Source organism: Perna viridis, chromosome 1 (genome assembly GCF_037379345.1).
Source record: "Perna viridis isolate PV_CMFRI_1.1 ecotype Kerala chromosome 1, ASM3737934v1, whole genome shotgun sequence".
Taxonomy (NCBI): domain Eukaryota; kingdom Metazoa; phylum Mollusca; class Bivalvia; order Mytilida; family Mytilidae; genus Perna; species Perna viridis.
Window position 1 is genome coordinate 25,640,232 of NC_142445.1, and position 24,208 is coordinate 25,664,439.

The window sequence follows — 24,208 nt, forward strand, 5'->3', positions numbered from 1 at the left end:
TGTTACTAAAAATAGAACATAGAGGTCAGACAGAAGTTTTTTACATACCGGTATATCTTACAAAAAGTTAGGTTTAGCAAACTTCTGATAAGATAAAAGTGTTCAGTATGATGAGATGTGGTCAAAGTTCTCTTTTAAATCTGTAAGCCATGTTGGGGTTAATGCACCTTTTCGATATTTTTTTGCTCCTTTTAAAGTTATTTCTTTCAAAAATCTTCTCTGACATCACTTGACCATCTTAAACTGAATTTGGTATGAATGTTTCTTAGGGTATTCTGCGTAGAACTAATGTGAGGATTTTTGATCTGTTGAAACACATTGCTGTCGTTACTAAAAATAGAACAAAGGGTCAGACAGAAGTTTTTTGCATATATTTCCAAAACCATTAGGTTAAGCCTAATTCATATGCGAATTAAATTGTTCAGCATGATGAGATCTTTTATTGTTCAAATTTCATTTTAATCTGTTTAGCCATGTCAGCTTCTTGTTAAATTTATTGCCTTTGAAAAGCAAAAAATTTAACCAGGTGAGCAATTAAAGCTACTTGGAGCCTCTTGTTTTGTGAGCAATTAATTTTTGTTATTTTCATGCACAATTAAAAATAGTGAAAATAAATGGCAGTGAATGAAGTCTTTTTTTTTTTTAATTGAAGACATTTTTTAGAAGAGAGTGAAGGATGGGAAATTATATAGCAGTAAAATTGAAAAGATATCCCAAGTCACAAAAAATGGTTAACAAGACAATAACTTAAAGCAAATGAATTAAAAGTTGTAATAGTTACATGTATAATTTAGACTTCTAACATCAAAATTATAATATTACTGAATACCTGATAACATGAAACTTCATAATTTTAAATCACATCTCTAGTCTAAATGACAAATATTTCTTTGTTCCAACATAGGCACAGGAACTGTATGGGCAAATGGAGGAGATGGGGCTTATGTAGCCCATTGTAGCCGGTATGATGCTGAACGTCGATGTTTAGAATGTGATAGTGGCTACTTCTGGGTTGGTTATAACTGTGTTCTCACCTGTCAGAACCCTAACAATAACTGCTGTTACATTAATGGTATTATGAATTCATGTTATTCGAGTCTTTTTTGGTCCAAACATTGGTGTCACCGTGGTTACTGCAGAGGAGAGACTAATATACAGACTATTGTAAGTATTCTAAAACACTCTAACTACTGTTTGATTTTCTTTTTTATATGTAGGAATGTTGATTGTTTCAGAAATATTTTTGTAGGCTCTAAGGCTTAGATATTTTTATTCAACCTTGTTTATCTGAAATATTGATAAAATATGCCAGAAAAAATGAGAACACCAGTTTTGTGACCTACATGTACTTTTTCATGTTCCCCTTTCTTGTAACCTTCCATAAGTTATAAGATTCCTTAAAGTTCTTTGAGGTATGTTTATATTTTGTTTTTCCACTACCTTTGTCTTATAGAAGGGAGATTTTGTTTGTATACCCCATTTCATGCTCCAAACAGGGGTGTATACTGTTTTACCCTTATTGTCCATCCCTCTGTCTGTCAATCTGTTTGTCACAATTTTTTGCCACAATTTTCCCATCAAATTTGTCATAGTCATTTGGTATTTTGTTACAAACTTTATGTAGACGTGTCACATTTGGAATTTCATATTCTTGTTTTATTACTCAATATTCATCATATATTATAGTTGGGATTGGGGCAAACCATTAACTGGCATTGGCACACAAATTTGTTGACCTTTTTTTATTTCTTGTGCATCAGCTCCATGCCGTGACCAAAAAAAGGAGAGCATGAATACCATGTGTTTCAGAATAGTTTTTGATTGCCCTGTAGTTTTATCATACTTTAAGAAAGTAGACCTAGGGTAAGAGACACAACTCTTACAAATCATTGGAATGTTTATATTTACCATTTTACATCAATCTCATGTTATTCTGTTTTGAAGGAAAGCTTGAAAGGCTTTGGTGAAATTGAATATGATACAAACATAATTGATTTCAAAGGTAGTGTCCCTTGCCCTATGTCTACCTCCTTAATGTAGTGATTATTCAATCAAGTCAAGTAAATTAAAATTTAATTTCAGGCAACAGGTGGTGGTGGAGGTGGTGGTAGAATAGCCATCCATGCCAACCAATCTGACACCTTCCGCGGTAGCTACCGAACTTATGGTGGAAAGAGCTTTGTCGAGCAAGGTGGATCAGGAACTGTGTTTGTACAGGCACCAAACTCAGCCACAGGGATGGCTGAAACAACTTTGTACATAGACAATAGAGACTATAAGCCAAAGACTACATATGTCATGGATAAAGCTCAGGATACAGGAAAAACATATATCATTACAACAGCAGCTGATCCTACTGATCCAATTAGGTTTGACCATGTCCACATCAATAATGCTGCCCATCTTGTCTTCCTGAATACAACATCAAATGCTCCTCCTGTTACAATCGGTTATCTCCATGGTGATGCAAGTGGAATGCTCCATGTGACTAAAGAACAGCCAATCACAGTTGAGGATAATGATTCACCCTTCCCATCATCCTTCAGGATATATGAAAATGCTGAATTTAACATGCCTGAAAGTATGCTAATTTTTTTCCTTTTTAGTTTCAACTTAATTCCTTATAATCAATGTATGTTAACATGATATATTGGTATTGATTCAGTTTGGTTACAATTCCCATAATCCTGATCTTTTTGTCCTTATTCCTATTTTCCTTTGGATGTTTGAACAGGATGTGATTTTTTTAATTTTCAACAATAAAAAAAAATTCCAGTGAAACCTGTGTATTTCGAATCCTGAATAATCTGTTTTAACCAGACACTTTTAAAGTCACTTAAATTTTAAACCTTGGTAAGCTGAACATTTTTCAAGACTGATCCAATTTTTGATATCCATAAGGTATTATATTTACTCACTTAAATTTTAAACCTTGGTAAGCTAAACATTTATCTAAACCGAACCAATTTTTGATATCCAGAAGGTATTAGATTTACTCAGGTTTCACTGTATAATTTAGTGCTGTGAAATTATTGATTCTCAATTTGCAAAAAAATATGAATTGAAATTTTATAAGTGCAGTCTACAAAAATGAGCTCTGACTATTGCATTCTTGTTTTTTTTCCAGAAAATGAGCTATGACTATTGCATTCTTGTTTTTGTTTCAGAAAATGAGCTCTAAATATTGCATTCTTGTTTTTTTTCTTCAGATGTTTACCTCATCAATTTAGAATACAAGTCTATCTACATTGATGGTGTACTATCAGGAGCCAAGAATGTCATCATTGGACAGGGTGTCAACATGCTGGTTGGAGAGAAGGTAAAATTGAACTATGCTTTCTTTTAGAACTTAAAAATGTATGAAACATTAAAATATTTTACTCATTGTGCACTTGGACAATTCTAAATGGATATATATTTAAGTTGAAATCTAATTTTTAAACATCCTTTTTCTTAATAACCAAGAATACAGTATGTATATACCTTAAACATTTATGTTTCTTTCCAAGTAGCATGGTACACAGGTTTGTTATTGTTACTTATTAAGGGGACAGCAATCTGATTCGTAAGTGTGGCCTAGCAGATTTTGGAAATAGATATTTTGGCCCTGAAAAAAATAAATATTTTGGCCTATACTTCCTAGAAAATAAATACATAAATATTCTGACCTCAGTCCAGATACTTCATATAGTGAAATGGAAATAAATAATCTTGCCCTGAGTGATTGAAAATAAATATTCCAACCCCACAAAATGTTCCTGCCCCTTCAGGATTCAGAATCAGATGGTTGTCTACTTATATTTTATTAACCTTTGTAGGCTCATACCATTGGAGAGCCAGATAGAATGTTTGTGTTCAGTGAGCTAGAAATCAAAGCTGATGGTAAGGTTACCTGTACTTATGTTAAGGAACATGATATGTCACTGAGTCTTAAACTGACTAATCTCCTCAGGATACATGCTGGAGGGAGAATAGAGGTTAGTCACATGTTACATTTACCAAATCATGTATAATGCAAAAAATATATTTGAAATAATTATCTTACCTAAAAAGAATCACTGAAAGGACGGTTCCAGCTCATTTTTTCCTTGAAAGAGTATTGTTTTATGAATGGATCTGATGTTTTTTCAACTTCTGGTGCAAGATTAATCAAGGGAACCAAGCAGAAGAATGTAATCCAGGGATGAAGACCAGACATGGAAAACAGACATACACAACAAAGAACATAAAGTAACTAAAATTATACATACAAAGTAACAAAAGCAAATGAGCAACTCTGACTCCACTAAAAACGGAGCATGGACCAGGTGTACCGATAGGGTAAATAAGGTGATGTAATCAGCTCAATTGAATGATATGAAACTTTGCAGTCTAAAAATAAACTACTTTAGTGTTGTTAATTTGTTTTTTTATAGATGCTTTGAATTCAATTTAGTATGCTATATTATTGAATTTGGAACCTTTTTTTTTGGGGGGGGGGGGAGGTTGGGGGTCCAGTTTCCAGCTTTATGAATATATATATATGTCATAGAAAAGATTGCAAAATATTTTTTCATAATATGTTTTTTGCTAAATTTTAACACATGTTTAATACCCTTTTGGTTGCCTGTATTAGCTATCAATCTACTAGATTGCTTGCTATTTAAGTCTTGTTTCCTTTCTAGAGTTTAAATTCGCTTAAATATCAATATGTTATGTAAAGCTTTACCTTGTGTATTTTCATTAGACCCCATGGTTAAATGTGACAGCCAAGAGAGTGCAGATAGATGTAGCTGGTGTTATAGACACTAATGGGACAGCACCTGACACCCTTGTAGAGCAGGATGCTCAGAACCGACCTGATGGAGGTATGTAATGACACAATTTTTTCATATAAAAACTTGGGAATCATTTTGTCCTATTCACTTTATCATAGCTGCAAGAGTATATGAATATCTGTCTGTGTATCTTCCTGTCATATTATAAAGTTAACAACAACTCTTTCTTTATTCTTGATTTTGTTCTCATGAAACTTAGTGCTGTGTATGATATGCATTTATCAGGAATTTCCATTTTGACCAGTTTTGCAAATGACTTGGTGACATGAATTTTAGCATCACACATATTTCTGCAGGGGATTAAATAACTTTCATTGTATTCCTATTTTTCCTGTGCTGAGTTGTAAGAATTTTTAAAACATCATGTTTAGGAACAGGAATATCATCTGTTCATTGCAGTCATTCATTTATATTGTGAAATGGAAAAAATAAGTTTTTTTACTCTTGTCTTCCAGGTGGTTCTGGTGGTGGTAATGGTGCGGCTGGAGGTCAAGGTCGTTTCCAGACTTATGTTGGCCCACCTCCAAATTATGGCTCAATGTATGAACCCAGTGAATACGGTGGAAATGGTGGCTCTGGGGGAGGGGCAAGTTCATCAGCTGATGCCCATTGTAGTCCACATGGTTTGAACTCTGGTGGAAGGGGAGGAGGAGTTGTGAAAATGGATGTAGCTGAGGATCTGTTGCTTGACGGAGAAGTTCTGTGCAATGGCGAATCAGGTTCTGGTCCTCGGGGTGGTGGAGGAGCTGGAGGGAGCATATTCATAAAAGCAGGTCACATGACAGGAACTGGGAAGCTTTTGGTCAAGGGAGGTAATGCAAAAGGAAGTACAACTTGTCTTGGTGGAGGTGGTGCTGGTGGTAGAATTGCCATTCATTACCACAATTATTCTTACACAGGGGAAAAAGTTGCCTTTGGGGGTGAAGGACATGAATGTGGAGGTGCAGGGACCATCTTGTTCAGAGAACTTGCTGACAACTCTGATACTCTCTTGGTTGATAACAACCATATCTGTGAACCGCTGAATCCAAACATTAACTTCAATAAGCTGTCAGACATTGGGAGAAAGGAATATAGTTTCCATACATGGATATTTGACCATGAAGACTGTGTCCATAATGTTGGATGCTCCCATGCATTTAAAGAGGTTACTGTTCAAGGCAAGGCACACCTAGCAGTTCATAGAAGAAATATTGACACACACTCACAATTCATTACCATCTACAAAACCTCTGGTGATAAAACTGGTACATTTCATGTTGGACCCCACCAAGAGCTAACGGCAGATCTACCTCATGATAGTCCAGAACTGGAGTATGGTTTGATTATCTACCCTGATGGTGTGCTGCAGACAGCCAAAGATTTTGTTGTTAACAATATAACAATAGAACTGGAAGGGATTCTGAATGGTGTAGAGAACCTCAGGATTGGGCCTGGTGGAAATGTTATCATCAAGTAAGTTGTATATGATTGTTTCAGGTGTAATTTATTGATTGTTTGTATTTGGTAAAACTTAAAATTCAGTAGGTTAAAAAAACTATATATCTGTAACTAACAAACTGAGGTATTTCACTAACATGATATTGATATAGAAACACTACATAAGAAAACTTAAGTACTGTAATGAAACTATTTATGCTGATTTGAAAACTAGAATTGCAATTGTTTTCCCTTCTGTCCATAGAAGTACTTTGTGCAACTCTCTTTGCTTTTCCCAAAAAACCATAGCATATTGCCAAAGTGCAGAAGATTTATTTCAGAAATCATATGCTAAAAATCATATTGCTGCAAAGCATGGTTCTGTATTGATTTGGGAAGAACTCTAGTTTACATGTTTACATTGTTTCAGGCCATATGGAAACTCTACTACAGGAGCAAAGAAGGAGATCAGGTTTACAGAAGTTGTTGTTCAGGGAGGTGGTATACTAGAGATAGATAGTGGAGGTGATGGGATGAAGTTGATTGGTACCAAGATACATGTAGAGAGCGGTGGTATCATTGTATCTGACTTCCTCGATATTGTTGTAGATGAGCTGATTGTAGACGACTCTGCAACCATACACGCCAATTATAAGGTAATTATTTACTACTTTGTGTGTGTGTTTCTTGATTGTTTGTGTACAAATTCAGGGTTTTGTAAGATGAAGTATTTCATTACAGTTTTCAAAGGTATTTTTCATGTGAATGTAGTGCTTGTACATGTAGAAGTTAAAAGGAATAATTAAAAGTGACATCAATATTGTTAGATTTTAAATGAATGCAAAACAGTTCCTTTCCCTTGGACAAAGTTGAAAGATATAGGTCTGTACACTTGCTAAAAAAGTTATACATACTCCTCATACTTTACCTTCATGTAATATATTATTAATAATTCTGGCTGTCTTTAGGCTTCATTGTTTGGCGGTGGAATTGGTGTAGCTGATGACCAGGCAGGTGCAGGCCATGGTGGTATGGGTGGAAAAGGTACAACGGCACACTCTGGTGGCTATTTCTATGGAGATGTCAAATCTCCCCGCCATTTTGGTAGTAATGCAAAATATGGATCAAATGAAGCCTATGGAGGTGGAATTATCAACATTGCTGCCAGTGTATCAGCTAGTATTGATGGCAAGTATATAATGGATTTCTTTTTTGCTGTGATGATGTTTACAAACTGTTTTTTCTTATTTAGAAATAAATTTTGAATTGAATTAAGCATCAACAGAATCAGAAGAATATCAACAATAAAAAACCCACAAATATGGAACAATTGATAGAAAAAAAAACTTTAACAATTGATTTATTCAAAGATGTCACATTTCAACCAAATGGAATTAGGGAATTTTAAGTGCTTAAGACAGATGAAGCGTAGTCATATTTAGTTTTTTCTCAAGCATTAGAAAAGGTAAACTACTACTTTTTTTTGTTTCACAGGTATTATAAGTTGTAATGGAGAGGAGAGTAAATCTGGTACAGGAGGAGCAAGTGGGGGGAGTGTAAAGTTACAAACTGGTGCCCTGTATGGTAAAGGGAAACTTCAAGTTACAGGTGGCAAAGGTATGAAGAGGATAATTGGTATATTGTTAGAGTAAACTTTATCTTATTTCCTTTTTTACCTGACATCTATTTCAATTACTGTATATACATTATCTCCCTTTGTTTTCATTAGTTGTTTCGGCAACAATGGTGTTATTATTATAGTTTTAGATATTTCCTAAATTCTATTTGAAGAATTCTGATAATTGGATTGAATGACACAACTTGTAAAACACATTATTTGTAATTGTTGGTGTGGTCTAACATTCTGGGGATTTTTTTTTTATTTGTTCATTTTGCTTTGGATGGATCAAATTGAATTTTTGTTTTAAAAAATGTGAAGTAACTGCGAAAAATTATGGTTATTAGAATTTTATTACTGGAAAGTACTTTAATTCGTGGATACCAATTTTCATGGTTTAGGGAAGAAACAATAGTTATTGAATTCTTGAATTCGTGGTTTTGAGGTTTTCAGTATACACATCAGAGGGATTCTCCTTTTCGTTGGGAACCAAATTAGTGGTTTAGCCTACCCACGACAACCACAAAATTGGTACCCCATGAACAATAATACTTTCACAGTAATTGAATACCTGAAAAAAATACAATATCTGCACAATAATAATCCAATTACTACAATAATTTACTGGCCACTGATAAATAGTATTTTTATTTAAAGTAAATTTTTGATGGAATTAAAAAAAATCAATCTTTTAAATTGAATCTAATTGATCTGTAATTCTAGGCAGCAGTAGTTCAGGAGGTGGAGCTGGTGGTCGTCTATCTGTGTACTACACATCATCAGAGTTCACAGGTCAATTCCAAGCTCATGGTGGTCCGTCATCAGCTGGTTATGGTGGAGCAGGAACCATCTATGTTGATACAGGGTCCAAAACTAAACTCATTGTAAACAACAATGAGGTCCATTCTGTTGCTGTGAGTATCTCTTAATGGAATACACATGACTGAAGTTGGCTGCGAAAAGTAGCTCTAACTATTTTTTTTTTGTGTTTTTGAAACGTTAGATCACAAAATAAAAAAAAAAAATCAAGAGCTACAATTTCACAGCTAGACTGAAGTATAAGAGTTGTTATGTTAGGCTAAGTAAACTTAAATGGTAGATTCTCATTCATCCTTTACAAAAAATATGGGGCGGGTGGGAAGATTTTATTTTTCATTTCTTACCAGATATTTGTTAGCCTAATTTTGTCCATTTGAAGTACAGATATGTTTTAAATCCATAACCATATCAGTGTCAGAGAAAAAGACATTGTTTTGGTCTCCAGGAAATGAAAGATTTGTGTGTTATAGTAACTCAATACTAGAAAAGGACATAAAAAATTCCTGATTTTGAAATTAGTCTATTATTAAGTTGCCAAAACGAAGTTTTGCGACTTATTTGTTTTTGCTTTTCTCTTCTTCTGAATGTAAAGATGTCCAGACAAATACTCAGATACTGTTTATTGGATGCATACCAAACTTGGCTCAAAAATCAAGCATGCTCAGGGGATGTGCAAACAACTTCCGGAATTTCAAAATGGCCACCAAAACAAAACCCAGAAAAATGACAAACAAATTCTATAAAATTAGTGGAACTCATTAATTATATGAAAATATCTTAGCTTGCTGACATCAAAGGCATAAAAAAAGTTTTTTTAGAAAGACTGCCAAAATTGGCAAAATTTCAACATTGTTTGATTTCAATGAAAATTGATATCTAGAGTAAACATGACATTCTAAATTCAATGGCACTTTCAGATTTTGTCAGAAAGCTGCTATTTTTTTTTTAAATGGCCACCAAAATTGGCAAAATGTCAACATAGTTGGATTTCAATGAAAACTGATTTATAAGATAAACATTACATTCCAAATTCAGTGGCAGCATCAGATTTTGACTAAACCTGACCATTTGCCAGTTTTGGCGACTTTTGTGTTTTGCTTGCAAACACAGTATCACTTGTACATTTTTGAGAAAAAGTCACTATTAGGTAATAGGTAAATTAAAAAAAATTGTAGGAATTGATTGACAATATGAATTCTGACACAATCTCCAGAAGTGATAGCAGTAGAACCTGGATACCCTTAGACTCCTCAAACACCCTGGAAGTCAGTGAGCTTCACTTGCGAAATGGAGCACATTTAGCATTGGAACCTAGTACCAGCACTTCTGAAATCCATACTCTGACAGTTCAGAGTTTCTCTGGGGACAGTGACTTTGTTACCAACATTGATAAGATTGGAACCATTCATGTTGGTATTCATCAAGTAATAACCATTCGGCAAGTATCACTGTATTTCCCAGCTCATGCTAAGGTCTACACTGATGGAACCTTGACTCTCCCGTCAGAGGTGAAATGGTATGGCACTAACAACTTGGTCCATGGTAAACTAGGTGGCCTACAGTATCTAACTATGATAAGAACAACAACAGACATTAAAAAAACTGGCAAATCACATGGAACAGCAGCTGCATTCCAGCTTTCCAGTTTGAAACTACAACAAGGAAGTAAATTGATACTGTTTGATGATGTCCAGTATAACTTTGCATTGTCTGAGCTATTTTTAGGAGCATCTTGTGAAATTTCAGCAGCAAAACTATCAATGGAAGTTTCATCCAAGTTTGAATCTGAAGAAGGTGGCATAGTGAATCTTAATGCTAGATCTGACATCAATGGTGGAGATGGTAAGAAAAATATTACTTAAGGATTAAAATTAATTTCTAATTTATTTCATCTGCACACTTATTTTGAATTCTTCATGAATAAATTGTATGTGCTTAGTACTGCATAATGTATAAGAATTAAGAGGGCGTCCGTGCAAAAACCAGGCAAAAAGTTTTTTCTCATTTATTTCATATCCCAAATGCATCCTTTCTCAAAGTTGAATGTTGATTTTTGATTAACTGCAATGGTTAAAGAGAAATAAATAACATAGAAAGCATTGAAATTCATTGAAAGAGTAATCAAGGGAACCAAGGTTATAGCGGTAATCAAAAGAATGTAATCCTGGGACAAAGACCAGACATGGAAAACAGACATTCACAACAAAGAACATAAAGTAACTAAAATCATACATACAAAGTAACAAAAGTAAATGAGCAACTTGGACTCCACTAAAAACTGGGAGCATGGACCAGGTGCACCGGCAGGGTAAGCGTCCTCAGCTTTTCTAGAAAACACCCGCCGAGTTGCTCATAAATATTGAAAAGGGAAATAACTCTTTCAATTGGTGCAAAATTTGGTTGATTTCTTAGGGAACTTTTAAATCATTTTCTGAGCCAGCCATTATCGATTCAGAAAAATTGTTGCACTATTGGGCATACATTATTTCAAATTTGATATAGATGGTGCATAAGTTGTGAGCAAATTTGGTCTTTCCAATACATGTATCGACTTCCTGTCTTGTGGGATGGCTGTACAAGTTGGGTATACCTAGCACTATAATATGTGCATCTTCATGTTGTAATTTTAAAAATCTAAATTAAAGGTGCAGGTAAGAACCATGCTGGAGCTAGCCATGCTGGTGAAGGAGGGGGTATAAGTGATTACTCTGGTGGAGCTGCTTACGATTCCTACCAGAAACCTATGTACATGGGATCTGGTGGCGATAACACTAAAGGAGGAGGATTACTCCATATCCAAGCTGCCAATGTTGTTCATAAAGGGGACATAACAGCAGAGTAAGTAGGATATATATTTAGTGTTAGGTTTCTGGCTTTATCATTCCTTTCAATGTTCGGGTATCATGAAAGAAACTTAAATTGATATAGTCCTCAAATCCTTGAGTTTTTTTCTCTAATTTCAATAAATAAGCAAGCTGATTGGTTGAAAATTGAGTGGAAGAAAGACTTAGGGATTACTTCAAATTAAGTTTTATGAAGTTGGACATTGTTTCTCTTTGAATTAGTGGACTTTAGGAAAATGTAGAATTGTAGAATATGACTTGATTGATTCAATGTGGAATTTATTTGTAATACAGTATCTCACTTTTTACCCATAATATGTGGAGAGTTTCAGATAATCAAGATTGGAGAAAATTTTTCATGGCTAAAAAGGACAGAAAATGTGATATTTGTGTCTCTTAAAGGAGACGTGATGCAAAAATATCATTTTTTAAACATTTATATTTATGAAAACTATAGTATGTTTAGATAGGAGTGTAACAAACGTTTTTTCATCAGGTTAGGGCTAAGTAAAGTTAGAATGATTTATTTGTGTTATTACGACGATCTAATTAATATGCATAAATGAAATCCGGAAGTTAATAACACTCACTTACCATACATGGAAGTGCTATGTCATTGGTTCTCAATCTCCATTTGAGTGCATCGAAAATATATACACATGCCCGAAAAAATTAATAAATCTTTGAAAATAGCTTGCATATATGATGCAGAGTGGTCTAGTGATCTGTGTATGAGTGTAATATTCATGTGTAAAAAGTAAGAAGACTAAAGTTCTTGTTTTCCGTCAGCTTTTCATTTTTTTAGGCATACATTCCCGCCTGGCGAAAATGCAACTACTTTGCACACTATTTTAGGACTTGAACAGGAGGGTACAACTAAAATAATGACATTCTGTGTATCGTTCTTTCTTTGACGCTAGGTTATATCAATTAGCAAGCCCGGTAGGCTTAATTATGGCAAAGAGAAAGTGTAGGCGGCTTCTTTTATCTTAACATGGTTTGGCACCTCGTGACACAGGTATCGACACAGGTGTATAACTTGGATAATTGAAAAATAATTGCATTTCTTTTGTCTTACAAATTTTGAAATAAAACAATTCACATAGAGAATTTGACATGATACACAGTATATAATAGGTGACTCTATGTAAGTTTAAGTGAGCAATATTTTTTTATAGGTCAGTTAAAATATTTAATTTTAGCACAAAAAAAATTTAGAACATGAGGAAGCTTTGGCACAAAACTCTTATGGGTTCTCAAATAAACCAATGAAAAATAAACATGTCAATATTATTCTGTTGCTGTAATTGCTGGATACAGGTACACTTGTCAGGAGTAATATTCCGTTAAAAGGGGTGAAATCAATATTTTCATTGAAGATTGAGATCGGAAGTTTGAATCTTAGAATGGGAATTTTATTTACTTGATGTAAAAAGTTCAATTGAACATGACAGAAAATAATGAAATATTTCTATGTAGTCTTCGAAAAGAAGTGGTGTCGTCTCTCTGTGGATTCTAGTCTTCATACTTGTAATAGTTAAATATTTCTGTCATTGTTTATCATTTTCTTCTCGAAGTGGTTTAAATTGATACAACTGTAAGTATATAAACTTTCAATATTTTCCCTCTCAGTTGTTGAAATCATGTAAAAAGTGCAGGAGCCCCACGCATTTCAACTACTCGATCTATGAATTGAGAACCAATGATGTAGTATGTTCATGTGACCACATGGCTAATTCAAATTTGTATGGCTTGGTTCATCGTCGATTTTGAATTTATCTTTAATTAATTATTTAAATGACGTATGTGACTACAAGGGACATTTTTATGATTTATATTTGGTGTAATAAATCCAATAAACCAAGAATTGAAAAAAAAAAAATTTGTGTCATGTCTCTTTTAACAATACTGTTTTTTTTTCAGTGGTGAGAGTGCTACATCAGCCAGTGGAGGAGGTTCTGGTGGTGGAGTATGGATCTCAGCAGCAACAAGTATTGATGTTACAGGTAAAAAATCTTGAAAGAAGGGGTATCATATTGGTCGGTTTATGTGTAAGTTTTTGTAAGAATCAGGCAAAATGGAAATTCTGAAACATGCCTGTCAAAACACCACCTATCTTACAATATAATTTTACTCAAAGATACTTTGTTTATTTGAAAAGGCCATTGTTTAATCTCTGTATCACTGGATTTGCTCAGAAATTTTTCATCAGAATGTTTATAGAAAAATGAGGTATTTGACAGAATTATCTGCCCCATGAAATGTTCATTTTCAGTGTATTTCAATGAAATCATAACTCAGTTTTACCAACATATGGAAAATCTTCTCCTATTTCCTTGTTTCAAATTGCACTAGTCAAATTACACTTTCAAAGTGGAGGGGTTCAGAAAAAAAATCAAGAAATAGTTTGAAAAAGAGACAGTATTTTGGGAACTTCATAGAGCTTGGTATTTCTCAGGCTTTAGTTGCTCATTGTATATTTAACATTTTCACATGACAATTAAATTATTTCATCATTAGTATTATATAATTATAGGGAAAATAAGTGTTAATGGCGGTAATGGTATTGATGGTGGAGGCGGGGGTGGTGGAATTATCTCCCTTGAATACACCAATGGCAACATTAAAGGTAACCTCATGGCCTATGGAGGTCATGGCAATGGCAATGGGCAACATGGTGCAGCTGGAGTTATCTACCTTGCCAAGGATATTAACTCCCTTTCACCAGATAGAAAGGTTAGTCTTCAGTGATATACATGTATAAAGTTTACAGAAATTTTATAAATCAATATATTTAAATGCATTTATCATTACAATTTTACAATTAAAGACCAAAATGCAAGTTTGAATTAATGTATTTTATAATTTCAATTTTGGCAAAAATAAAAGGTTACAATGATTTCAACATTTTGTTAATTGTTATTTGAGACAAAAAAGAAATCTACCACTAATAAATGAGATTGAGAGGGGCTTGATTAAATTTCCTTGAAAATGAGTTTTTGTGAACTTCAGGATTATCATGGTTGACAGTAGCTTTATGAAGACATTTTTTTTTTTTAAATGTTTTACTTTGTTATATGCAAACAAATATTTAGAAATGTCTGTATTATGAAAATATTAAGCTACCACACAAATATTTCAAAAGACAAACTTTTAAAACAGCAATTTATTTTTGTACATGTAATACTTAAATGGATTTTTAAACATAAAAAGTTGCCAAATGTTTTATGACCAAAAATATAAAACAGAGCATTTATCCATTAATAGGTTATAATTAACAACAATGACGTACCAACTGATGCTTTTAGTAGAATTCCTGTACCATCTACAGAATTTTCTGTTGAAATTGACCAAATTGACATCCAGACTGACGATAACGTAGCCTTTACTACCAGACCAGATATTGGCGCTGCTCTCAGTGTTACAGTAGGGGACATAACTGGTACAACGCAGTCAAACTTCACCGTAGACAAATTTAATGAAGTCTACATTTCAACCAAATATCCATCAGCCGTATCAGAGCTTTCAATTAAATCATCCATTCACATTAGTAATTATGGTAAATTAGAGCTACCTGAAAATGTCATTGTTGAAAGAGGTCACATTCTGGAGATTTGTGGTACGTTGATGTTTAAGACAAACAATGTATTTGTTAGAGATTCTGGTATTGTAAAAATAGGAAATCCAGCCCAGACAAACAGCTATTATGCTGGTACTAACACCCATAATCCACTGATGTGGAAATCATTAGTGATAGATTACAATGGGAAGTTTGAACACACATCCGAATGCATGAGTTCTGATCAGTCTACAATTTTACTGTTAGACCATTTAAATGTGTCAGCTGGCTACACTATCAATTTTAAGTCAATTCGTGTGAAAGCTTTACACACCAGTGAGATTAGTCCACTGTTGAATGCAACTTGTGATAGCACAACAGATCTCCTCATCTACAGAGATACACAATGTGAACTGGCTGCCAAGGCCTACTCATATAACAGCATTGTCATAGAAGCTGGTGGTAAGCTTATCCTAACAGGAGACCCAGAAGGTAAAAATTTCACCAAAATCACAGTCACCAACCTCGAAATTAAGTATGGTGGGGTCATAGATGGAAAGGGTAAAGGTTATGTTTCTGGAGGTCCAGGTGAGCCTAGTGTTAGTTCATCTGGTGCGAGTCATGGTGGTGCAGGCAAGAATATTGCTAATCCAGTAGGAAAAATTTATGGAAATATTGTCTCTCCAAAGGCTTATGGAAGTAATGGTCATGGTGCATCATCATTTTTAGGAACTGGTGGAGGCCAAATTGAACTTGTAGTTATCAATAAGTTCACATTGAATGGTGATATTGATGTGAGTGGATTTGATTCATCAACCTCTGGTGGCAGCGGTGGGAGCATACTAGTTACCACTAAGGATATGACCGGTACTGGTACATTGTCAGCCAATGGTGGGTCAGGGGGAGGTGGAGGTGGAAGGATATCTGTGACTGTGTCAGAGGCTTACCGCTATGGTGGATTAATGTCAGCATCTGGCAATGGTGCATCACCTGGTTAGTTAATATTATCAACTCTGGAATGATGAATAATTGATCCATAAGTTTGTTTTATTTTCTTATTTTAAGAATAAATTTTCATTCTTTGACAGCATGAATGAACATTTTTGAAAAACTGAAATCATGTGATTGAATGTTTTATTTATACAACTGAACTATGTTTAAAACTCACTTAAGCCTGTAAGTTCTTAAGAGATACTTTAGATTGTTTGTTAATCTAAGTTTACTTCAAATTAACTGTGCTTATCACAAGCATTTTGAAACAAGTTTTAAATAGTTTGTAAGTTCATCTATTGAAATTCTTGTGGGGGGTAACTTGACAGTTTAAGCAAGTTTAATTATGGAGTTGAAGGTTATAAACTCTAAATGCATAGTCGTTAATATTTGCAATTCAATTTTCAGGCACTGTGTATGTTTCTAAGACAGTTTCTGGGTCAGCATATACCACACTGTTGCTGAACCAGGCTGGTACTATAGACTTGATGGATGGACTTTCACTTCCAAGCTCACTGAATGAAGTCCAGCTGACCAATGGAACTTCTTTGTCACTTACAACAGACCTAGCTGTCAGTAAACTGATGTCAGATGGATCAGGAACTGTCACATTGTCTGACAATTCTAAACTGTCAATATCCTCATTTGATGACCTTAATCATGGTTGTCAGTGTAACTTTGACATTAAAGCTGGATCAACACTCCAGGTTAACACTGATTTTGACTTCACAGGAAACAATCCAACTCTAAATCTTGCAGGGTCTTTAATAGCGAATACATTCAGAATCTGGGACCATGGAACTGTGACAGTCCAAAATACTGGAAACCTACAAGTCAACTCTCTGACTCTACATGAATATTCAACATTAGATTTGAAACCAGGAGCTATATACAGTAATGCTCAATCACTTACACTGGGATATAATTCCACATTAGTAGTGTATGATGACCCTTTAAGTTTGACCTTGACCTTGTTCCACATGAAGGTCAAATCAACATTAGATATTAGATCAGCCACTAAGACTATAAACCTTGAAGCCACTAATGTTATTATTGAGGATGATGCTGTATTGTCTGTTTCTGGTAGTGGGTCATTAACAGGTAAGTAAGGCAATATTTTTTAGTAACAGCATACCTGTTAACCTTTGGAACAGTCCATGTGGGAGACTCCCCCATTGACACAGACTCATGTGGGGGATTTTTGCATAAACATAAATTGTTTATTTCAAAATTCAATTACTTCGTAAATTTCCACAGAAAACTTGGTAAGTTTTGCCAAAAACCTCCCACAAATCTAACATTTTTATGTTGGAAATTCTAATTTTTTTCATTGATAATGTGGGAATTCCCCTTACTGTGGGAGGGTTAACAGGTATGGTAACAGTATATTGTTATGATGGGTTATGGTATTGCAGATTTCAATGAAATAATTAGATTAGCAAGGCCTTAAAAAAATAACATAAGTTCGAAAAAAAAATTGGGATTTTAAGAATTGATTGAATTTATCTGTTTGTGTAAATTGTTCAGTAGTGTAGTATGTTGTTTATGCAGAAATTATTAACAAGAGTATGGCACCATTGAAACTTTCCACTGTGTTGATTATTTTAGGTTTGGGAGCAGGTGATGCAGAGAAAGGAGCCAGCCATGGTGGAGAAGGGGGAGACAATCAAGGCACTACATATGGTTCAACAACTTCACCAACAGATGTTGGCAGTGGGTGTTCAACAGTTCGTGGTGGTGGTGTAATATCAATCAAGGCTACAACATTATCCATCGATGGTGTCATATCAGCTGATGGTGAGAGTAGCTTCTCAACTGGTGCAGGCAGTGGAGGCAGTATTAAGGTCACAGGTGACAGTCTTGAAGGTCATGGAATTATTTCTGTAAATGGAGGAAGTAGTACCAACAAGGGAGGTGGAGGTGGAGGTTGTCTTGCTCTAGATGTCAAGGTGGTGACCTCATTTTATGGTGGCCTTGAAGCAAAAGGCGGAAGAGGTGGGAAAAGCAGTGGGGCTGCTGGGACTGTTTATAAGTTGTACCAAATCACAGGTGGTGCATCAAAATCTGCATTGGTTATTTACAATGATGGCCTAGTTACAGATTCTCGGACAATTGTTAATGGTGTCATAAAAGTGTCAGAACTTGAAATAACAGGAAAGTCTAAGCTTATCTTTGACACCAGTGGTTCTCCAAATGTAGAGATAGAGCTAGTGGAAGGAGATAAAACGGGTTTACTGACAATTCAGTCAGGGCAGTACTTTGTCATTGCCACTAGCTATGGAACACAGTATGCCTTTTCTCTGCCATGTAAAATAGTTGTTGAAGGTGGAGGATATGCCACCCTGCCTGCTCAATTATTACTGGAGGATGACACAGATGATGATGAATATAACCTAGATGTACAAGGAAATGTGATCGCACTGAGAAATCTTGTTGTGGGAGTGAATTCTAAGGCTTACTTAAGTTACAGTGCTCGCAGTGGTCTAACAACAACACAACCCTCTGATGTTGGAACATTCTCGCTAACTCAACTGGAAGTAACAACTGGTGGAAAGCTTGAAGTGTCTCAGGACTCAACTAGTAAATATACGTTAGATGTACTGGATGAATTGAATATCAAGTATGGAGGAGAAATTAGTGCAAGAAACTTATTCATCCAAGTTCCAACAATGCAGGTTGCATATGATGGCTTGTTAAGTGTTGATGGAAGCAATGGTAACCTTGGGACTGGGGCTGGTCAAGATGGCTCTGGAGGAAGTCATGGTGGTTCTGGAGGCACTTCCAGCTCTGGTGGGACAATAGTCAAACAATACACAGGAAGTCTATTCACTGCTGATGCCTTTGGATCCACTGGTGGTAACAAGTCTTTATCAGGTGTAGGCGGACCTGGAGGTGGCATGGTAAAATTGAAGGTCACAAAACAACTGACCTTGGATGGAGTGATTAGTTCCCATGGTAACAGTGGTATGAATGGTGGTGGAGGAGGGAGTGGTGGGTCTGTTTCTATTGAAATTGTAGACATGTTAGGAGCAGGATCAGTTTCTGTTGTTGGTGGGAATGCTATCGGTGGTGGTGGTGGTGGAGGTGGTGGTAGGATTTACCTCATGTGTACTGGTGATTATAACTATACTGGTGTCTACAAACTAAAAGGAGGTAACTCAGACACAGGTCAAGCTGGTGGTTCTGGTACAGCATACCTCCAATATCCTTACAGCAATATCCAGTTCCGTAAACTTTTTACTTCCAACTCAATGGTCACAGGACGTACTGTCGCCGCTACTTATTTTGATACACCTGGTACCCCTCTAGTTGAACTTGATGAGATGGAGGTTGGAGACAAGACAACAATAAAAGTTACAACAGCGGGTCTTCATGTGATAGCATCCACCTTGGTATGTGGTGCAGATTCCCTCCTTAATGTACAGGATAATGTGATATTCAGTGCTGATGTTGAGAGCTCATACAGCAAACTAACCTGCAGTTTACACATCGATGAACATGGGGAGGCAAGGTTACCAAAGACAGTTGAGTTACTAGGTGCTAATAATGAGTTCAAAGGTGAGGCTTTATCTCTTTATGATATTGAAACTAAATTATTTTTTTGTCAGAACAATTTGTTATGCTTATGAGTTCAAAGGTGAGGTTTTATCTCTTTATGATATTGAAACTAAATTATTTTCGTGTCAGAACAATTTGTTATGCTTATGAGTTCAAAGGTGAGGTTTTATCTCTTTATGATATTGAAACTAAATTATTTTGGTGTCAGAGCAATTTGTTGTGCTAACAAATAGTCACAAAAATAAATGTCCACAAATAAATTCTTTTGTTATGGAATACATTTTGAGTATATAGTGTTAATCTTGATAACAAACATAAGTAAAATTTGATTGATATCCTAAAATGCCAAAAATAAGAATGCAAAAATATGAAATGCTTTACAATAGAAGAAACATATTATTCAAAGCATGCATATAAAAGTTATTAAACACTCCAATATCTTGTTTACTTTTAACCTCCTAGTTATTATTATTTTGACACCTTTTGAGGAGGTAGACCTAGGGTAAGGGACATAACCCATGAAGTCAGTGATATGTTTGTATCATATTCAATTTTACCAAAGCTTACCAAGCTTTCATTTGACACAGAATGAAATCAAATCTAAGTTGCTTTGATGCTTACATGACATTGACGTAAAATGCTGAGTACAAACGTTCCAATGCTTTGTAAGGGTTGTGTCCCTTACTTTAGGTCTACCTCCTTAAAGATGTATTATATATGAAAATGAACTTGAGAAATAAAGAAAACTAAGATTTAGTGTCAACACAACATAATAGAAAATGATGACAGATATACATTAGATAAAACACACTCTGTAGTGTTGTGCATGGGATCAGAGTAGTAGGGACAACAATTCCATTATTTGGCCTTATAGATGGGTGAATGTCTATGAGTATTTTTTGTTGTTGATAAAATGTGACGTAATGAGTCAGAATTAGCCATGGTCTCAAAAAAGCATCATTTCCCCTATCTTAAGGTTTTATGTATGTGTTATAGTTTTATTATTCTAAAGTTATGTTTACTTTACCCTTGCATACCAAGAGATGAACTCTATTCTTTCTATAATGTGCTTTACAGGAACTCTGACAAACATTAACTCCCTGATAGTTTCATCAGGACAAAAGGCCACATTTTCCTCTGTCACCAGAACAGCTACCTACAACAATGGAGTGTTTACTGCCCAGGAGGCAGGAGCATACAGATTTGCCAGTTTCACAATCAAGGACTATGCCACTGTGACATTTGAGACCACTGGGAAGGTCTTACAGCTGACAATATTGGAACTGCACTATGGGTCAACCCTGAAGGGAGAGAGGATACTACTACAGAGTAATGAGATAACACTACAACCTGGTTCTACTATAGATCTATCTGGTGGTGGTCATGCTGCTGAGAATGGACCTGGTAAAGGTGCTCAGGTAAGTCCATTGTATAAATAATAGGGGTCTCATACTTCTATGGAGTAATTAGATCATGCTTCAGCCTGGTCCTATTATAGATCTAATTAGTGGTGGTCATGCTGATGAAAAAGTAAAGTTGATCTGGTCAATCGCTTGTGTATATAAAGTGGTTTTATTTCATATTTATACAGGAATGAGTTTCAGGTATTGGTCAGTTACTGTAAACATACTAATTCACTATTTTCACGGTAAACAGAGAACCGAGAAAAATAGTACATGTACATGCGAAATTGATTTTTAACACTATATAACACTAATCATTTTTTTGAAGCCATGAAAATTGATATCTGCAAATATGTTCTCTTGACAGAATCCGTGAAAATTAGCAACCACGAAAATTAATATGTTTACGGTATGTACCATTATTTATGTACGGTCCATACCATAGTTATTTAGTCCAAATACCTTTTTGGTCATATTTGCTAGCCCTTTCAGTTTTCTCTACCTGATAGTGCATTTAACAAATTATCTCCCCTGAGATGCTGGTTTGATTATCTCATTTAGCAATGTTCCAAATCAAATCATAGACCAAGTCAATAATTCAATTCAGTATCTGAAATTATATCTGATCATTAATGTGATAGTATTTTATACATCTTTGGTGTAAAAAAAAATAATGGCAATTGAAGAAAGCTTTTTGATTTTTACAGATAAGTAGTCATGACCTTGCAACAGGAGCAGGATATGCAAGTCTCGGTGGATCTCCATCAGAATCAAACTCTGGTGGCTCCATCTACAATCTGACCAGAATACCTGGAGAAGAAGGAAGTGGGGGAGGTAACTCTATATCAGGAGTTGGTGGAGCTGGAGGTGGTTATCTGAAGATTGAAACTTTCTATGACCTTACGAACTATGGTAAAGACACTCTAGTAAAAAGTTACTCTTGTATGAAAAAAAAATGATAATATTATACCCCCACTCAAAAGGTGGGTGATATATTGGAATGACTTAGTCTGTTTGGGTGCTTTTGGGTGTTTGTTACTTTGAATGTATTATTTTGGTTATTTTATGTTCTTTGTTGTGTGTGTTTTTTTTCCATGTCTGGTCTTTGTCCTTGGATTACGTTCTTTTGATTTCCACTAGATCCTTGGTCCCCTAGATTTCTCTTTCACTATATGGATTGGTAGGCCATTTTAAACTCTTGGGCATTGAATAAATTACATTGAATCTCTAATGAGGACCTTGGCTTTGGTTACAAATATCTTGGTTCCCAATAATTGGATTGACTTCAAATTCAATGTGTGGCTTAATATAGATGTGGCATACATAGTGAGTAATTTTGTTGCTCTTTGATATCAAGTTCCTGTATGAGTGGGGGTATGCCAAATACGAAAATATGTGCAACTTCAAGGTTATTATGATATATTTACAGAAAATTTAAGTAGCCACTGTCTTATTAAAATTATCAGTAGACCATAAATTTTTTTTACTCTTTTTTTACAGCCAAACTAGTTTAAATTAGCAGACTTATTTTAATTAGACTGAAGCATCTTAGTTTAGTATGCAAGACAAGTTGTCTTTTCATAGCAAGGGTTCAAATATGTAATTCCAACATATCGTGACTTTGTGTCTATGGAACTGTATATTACACAAAATGAAGGGCATGTGTTAGATCTTGAATTACAATGTTTTAAAATCTATTTGAGAAGTTATTACTTAAATATTGTTATTAGTTATGGTTATTAAAGAAATAAAGGATCATTATAGGTGCAATAAAGGTTGATGGGTCTGATGGATCTGGAAGTGGGGCTGGTGGTGGCAGTGGTGGGACCATATTCTTGAATTGTAGAGGTTTAATTGGAGATGGAAGCCTATCTGTCAATGGTGGCAAAGGATCAGGTCAAGGAGGAGGTGGATCTGGTGGGAGAATGAAACTTATCCTTAAAGAAAGGTATTTTATATGAATTACAATAATTTGTTTGAACGTGTCTAATTTTTTCTTACAGTGTTTTTATCTTCTTTGAAATGATTCTGCCCTTTTTTCCCAATGTAACAATATTAATTGATCTGCACCCGGATTCATAAAACAATCTCAAATTGAGATTTTCCTAAAATTCTTCAGTTTTCCTCAAATTTTCAATTTCAAGCAATTTGATTGGTCGAAATTTTAGTTGAGGAAGGATTTGAGGAAAATCTCAGTTTGAGATGTTTTATGAAACTGGCCCCAAAATTTTAATTTTGTCATAGAGATACTTTTCATTTTAATGTATACATATTAAATCAATGTTAGCATATTGTTTTACCATTTATTGCATCTTGATCATTTATTATACCTCCTGCTTTTAAAGAGACCATTTGTTTGTCCACATATTTTGTTATGTTTCTCTGCAACTTCTTATCACAGCTACTTGATATTTGGACAGAAGCTTATTACATGTATGCTATAGAGGGGAATATGATTTAAGACTTGTGCAACTTGAACTTCCTGTTTGATGAATTTTGAAATACTTTGATCATATGATATCTGGGGTGGGAGTGGGGGTATCTTTGATTGAATTCCTTTTGAAATTACTTACTGAATTTACATGTTTGTATAAATGTTAGTTTTAAAAAAAATCATTGACAGTGTTCCTCTTTTAGAATTCTTGTTATTTTTAATTTTAGCTATGCATTTTCTGGTACCATTACCGCCTATGGGGGTGGGAATGATGACAACCTTAACACTGTTAAAGCAGGACCTGGTACAATATACATACAAGATGGCCCTGGTATCAGTCAAATGAACAGATTATGGATCATTGGTAATACAGAATCTCCAATACAGAAACAGACCCATGCACGTATCTCAGGAACTACAGCTGATGATTTCTACTATAATCTGCTGTCACTCAAAGGTATCCTATTTTTTTTTAATTCTTTGGTTAGTTTTCAGGTAATAGTTGGACCTCCTCGAGAATGTATCTGAACTGCATGTTTAAGGGTACATAGCTGAAGCCTAGAATGCAAAAGAGATATTTATTTAGTCTCAAGTTTATTATGTGGTAATCTCCTACAAGGTGAAAGAAAAAGAAACCTTGCTCAAGATGTATAGAACTTACAGTGGAATTTCATTGTTTTTGTACCGATAGTTACAGCAACTACAATCAATATTTTTTCTCAAATTGGCCGTGTGTCTTGAAAAAAAA

The 24,208-nt window shown here is 34.9% G+C and overlaps 1 protein-coding gene across 1 annotated transcript in view; it reads left to right on the plus strand.

Annotated features, from left to right (window-relative positions):
* LOC148627958 (uncharacterized) overlaps positions 1 to 24,208 on the plus strand; it is a 166,940-nt gene that overhangs the window by 85,444 nt on the left and 57,288 nt on the right. Inside the window, exons 59-79 of the mRNA XM_088582284.1 lie at positions 905 to 1,164; positions 2,083 to 2,581; positions 3,210 to 3,319; positions 3,819 to 3,977; positions 4,727 to 4,847; positions 5,273 to 6,272; positions 6,667 to 6,892; positions 7,205 to 7,424; positions 7,731 to 7,853; positions 8,578 to 8,768; positions 9,849 to 10,515; positions 11,319 to 11,511; positions 13,440 to 13,522; positions 14,053 to 14,252; positions 14,784 to 16,068; positions 16,474 to 17,166; positions 17,674 to 19,623; positions 20,701 to 21,041; positions 21,734 to 21,938; positions 22,791 to 22,974; positions 23,688 to 23,917. Of these exons, the coding sequence (XP_088438410.1) occupies positions 905 to 1,164; positions 2,083 to 2,581; positions 3,210 to 3,319; positions 3,819 to 3,977; positions 4,727 to 4,847; positions 5,273 to 6,272; positions 6,667 to 6,892; positions 7,205 to 7,424; positions 7,731 to 7,853; positions 8,578 to 8,768; positions 9,849 to 10,515; positions 11,319 to 11,511; positions 13,440 to 13,522; positions 14,053 to 14,252; positions 14,784 to 16,068; positions 16,474 to 17,166; positions 17,674 to 19,623; positions 20,701 to 21,041; positions 21,734 to 21,938; positions 22,791 to 22,974; positions 23,688 to 23,917 (8,940 nt within the window). The remainder of the gene's footprint in view (positions 1 to 904; positions 1,165 to 2,082; positions 2,582 to 3,209; positions 3,320 to 3,818; positions 3,978 to 4,726; positions 4,848 to 5,272; positions 6,273 to 6,666; positions 6,893 to 7,204; positions 7,425 to 7,730; positions 7,854 to 8,577; positions 8,769 to 9,848; positions 10,516 to 11,318; positions 11,512 to 13,439; positions 13,523 to 14,052; positions 14,253 to 14,783; positions 16,069 to 16,473; positions 17,167 to 17,673; positions 19,624 to 20,700; positions 21,042 to 21,733; positions 21,939 to 22,790; positions 22,975 to 23,687; positions 23,918 to 24,208) is intronic.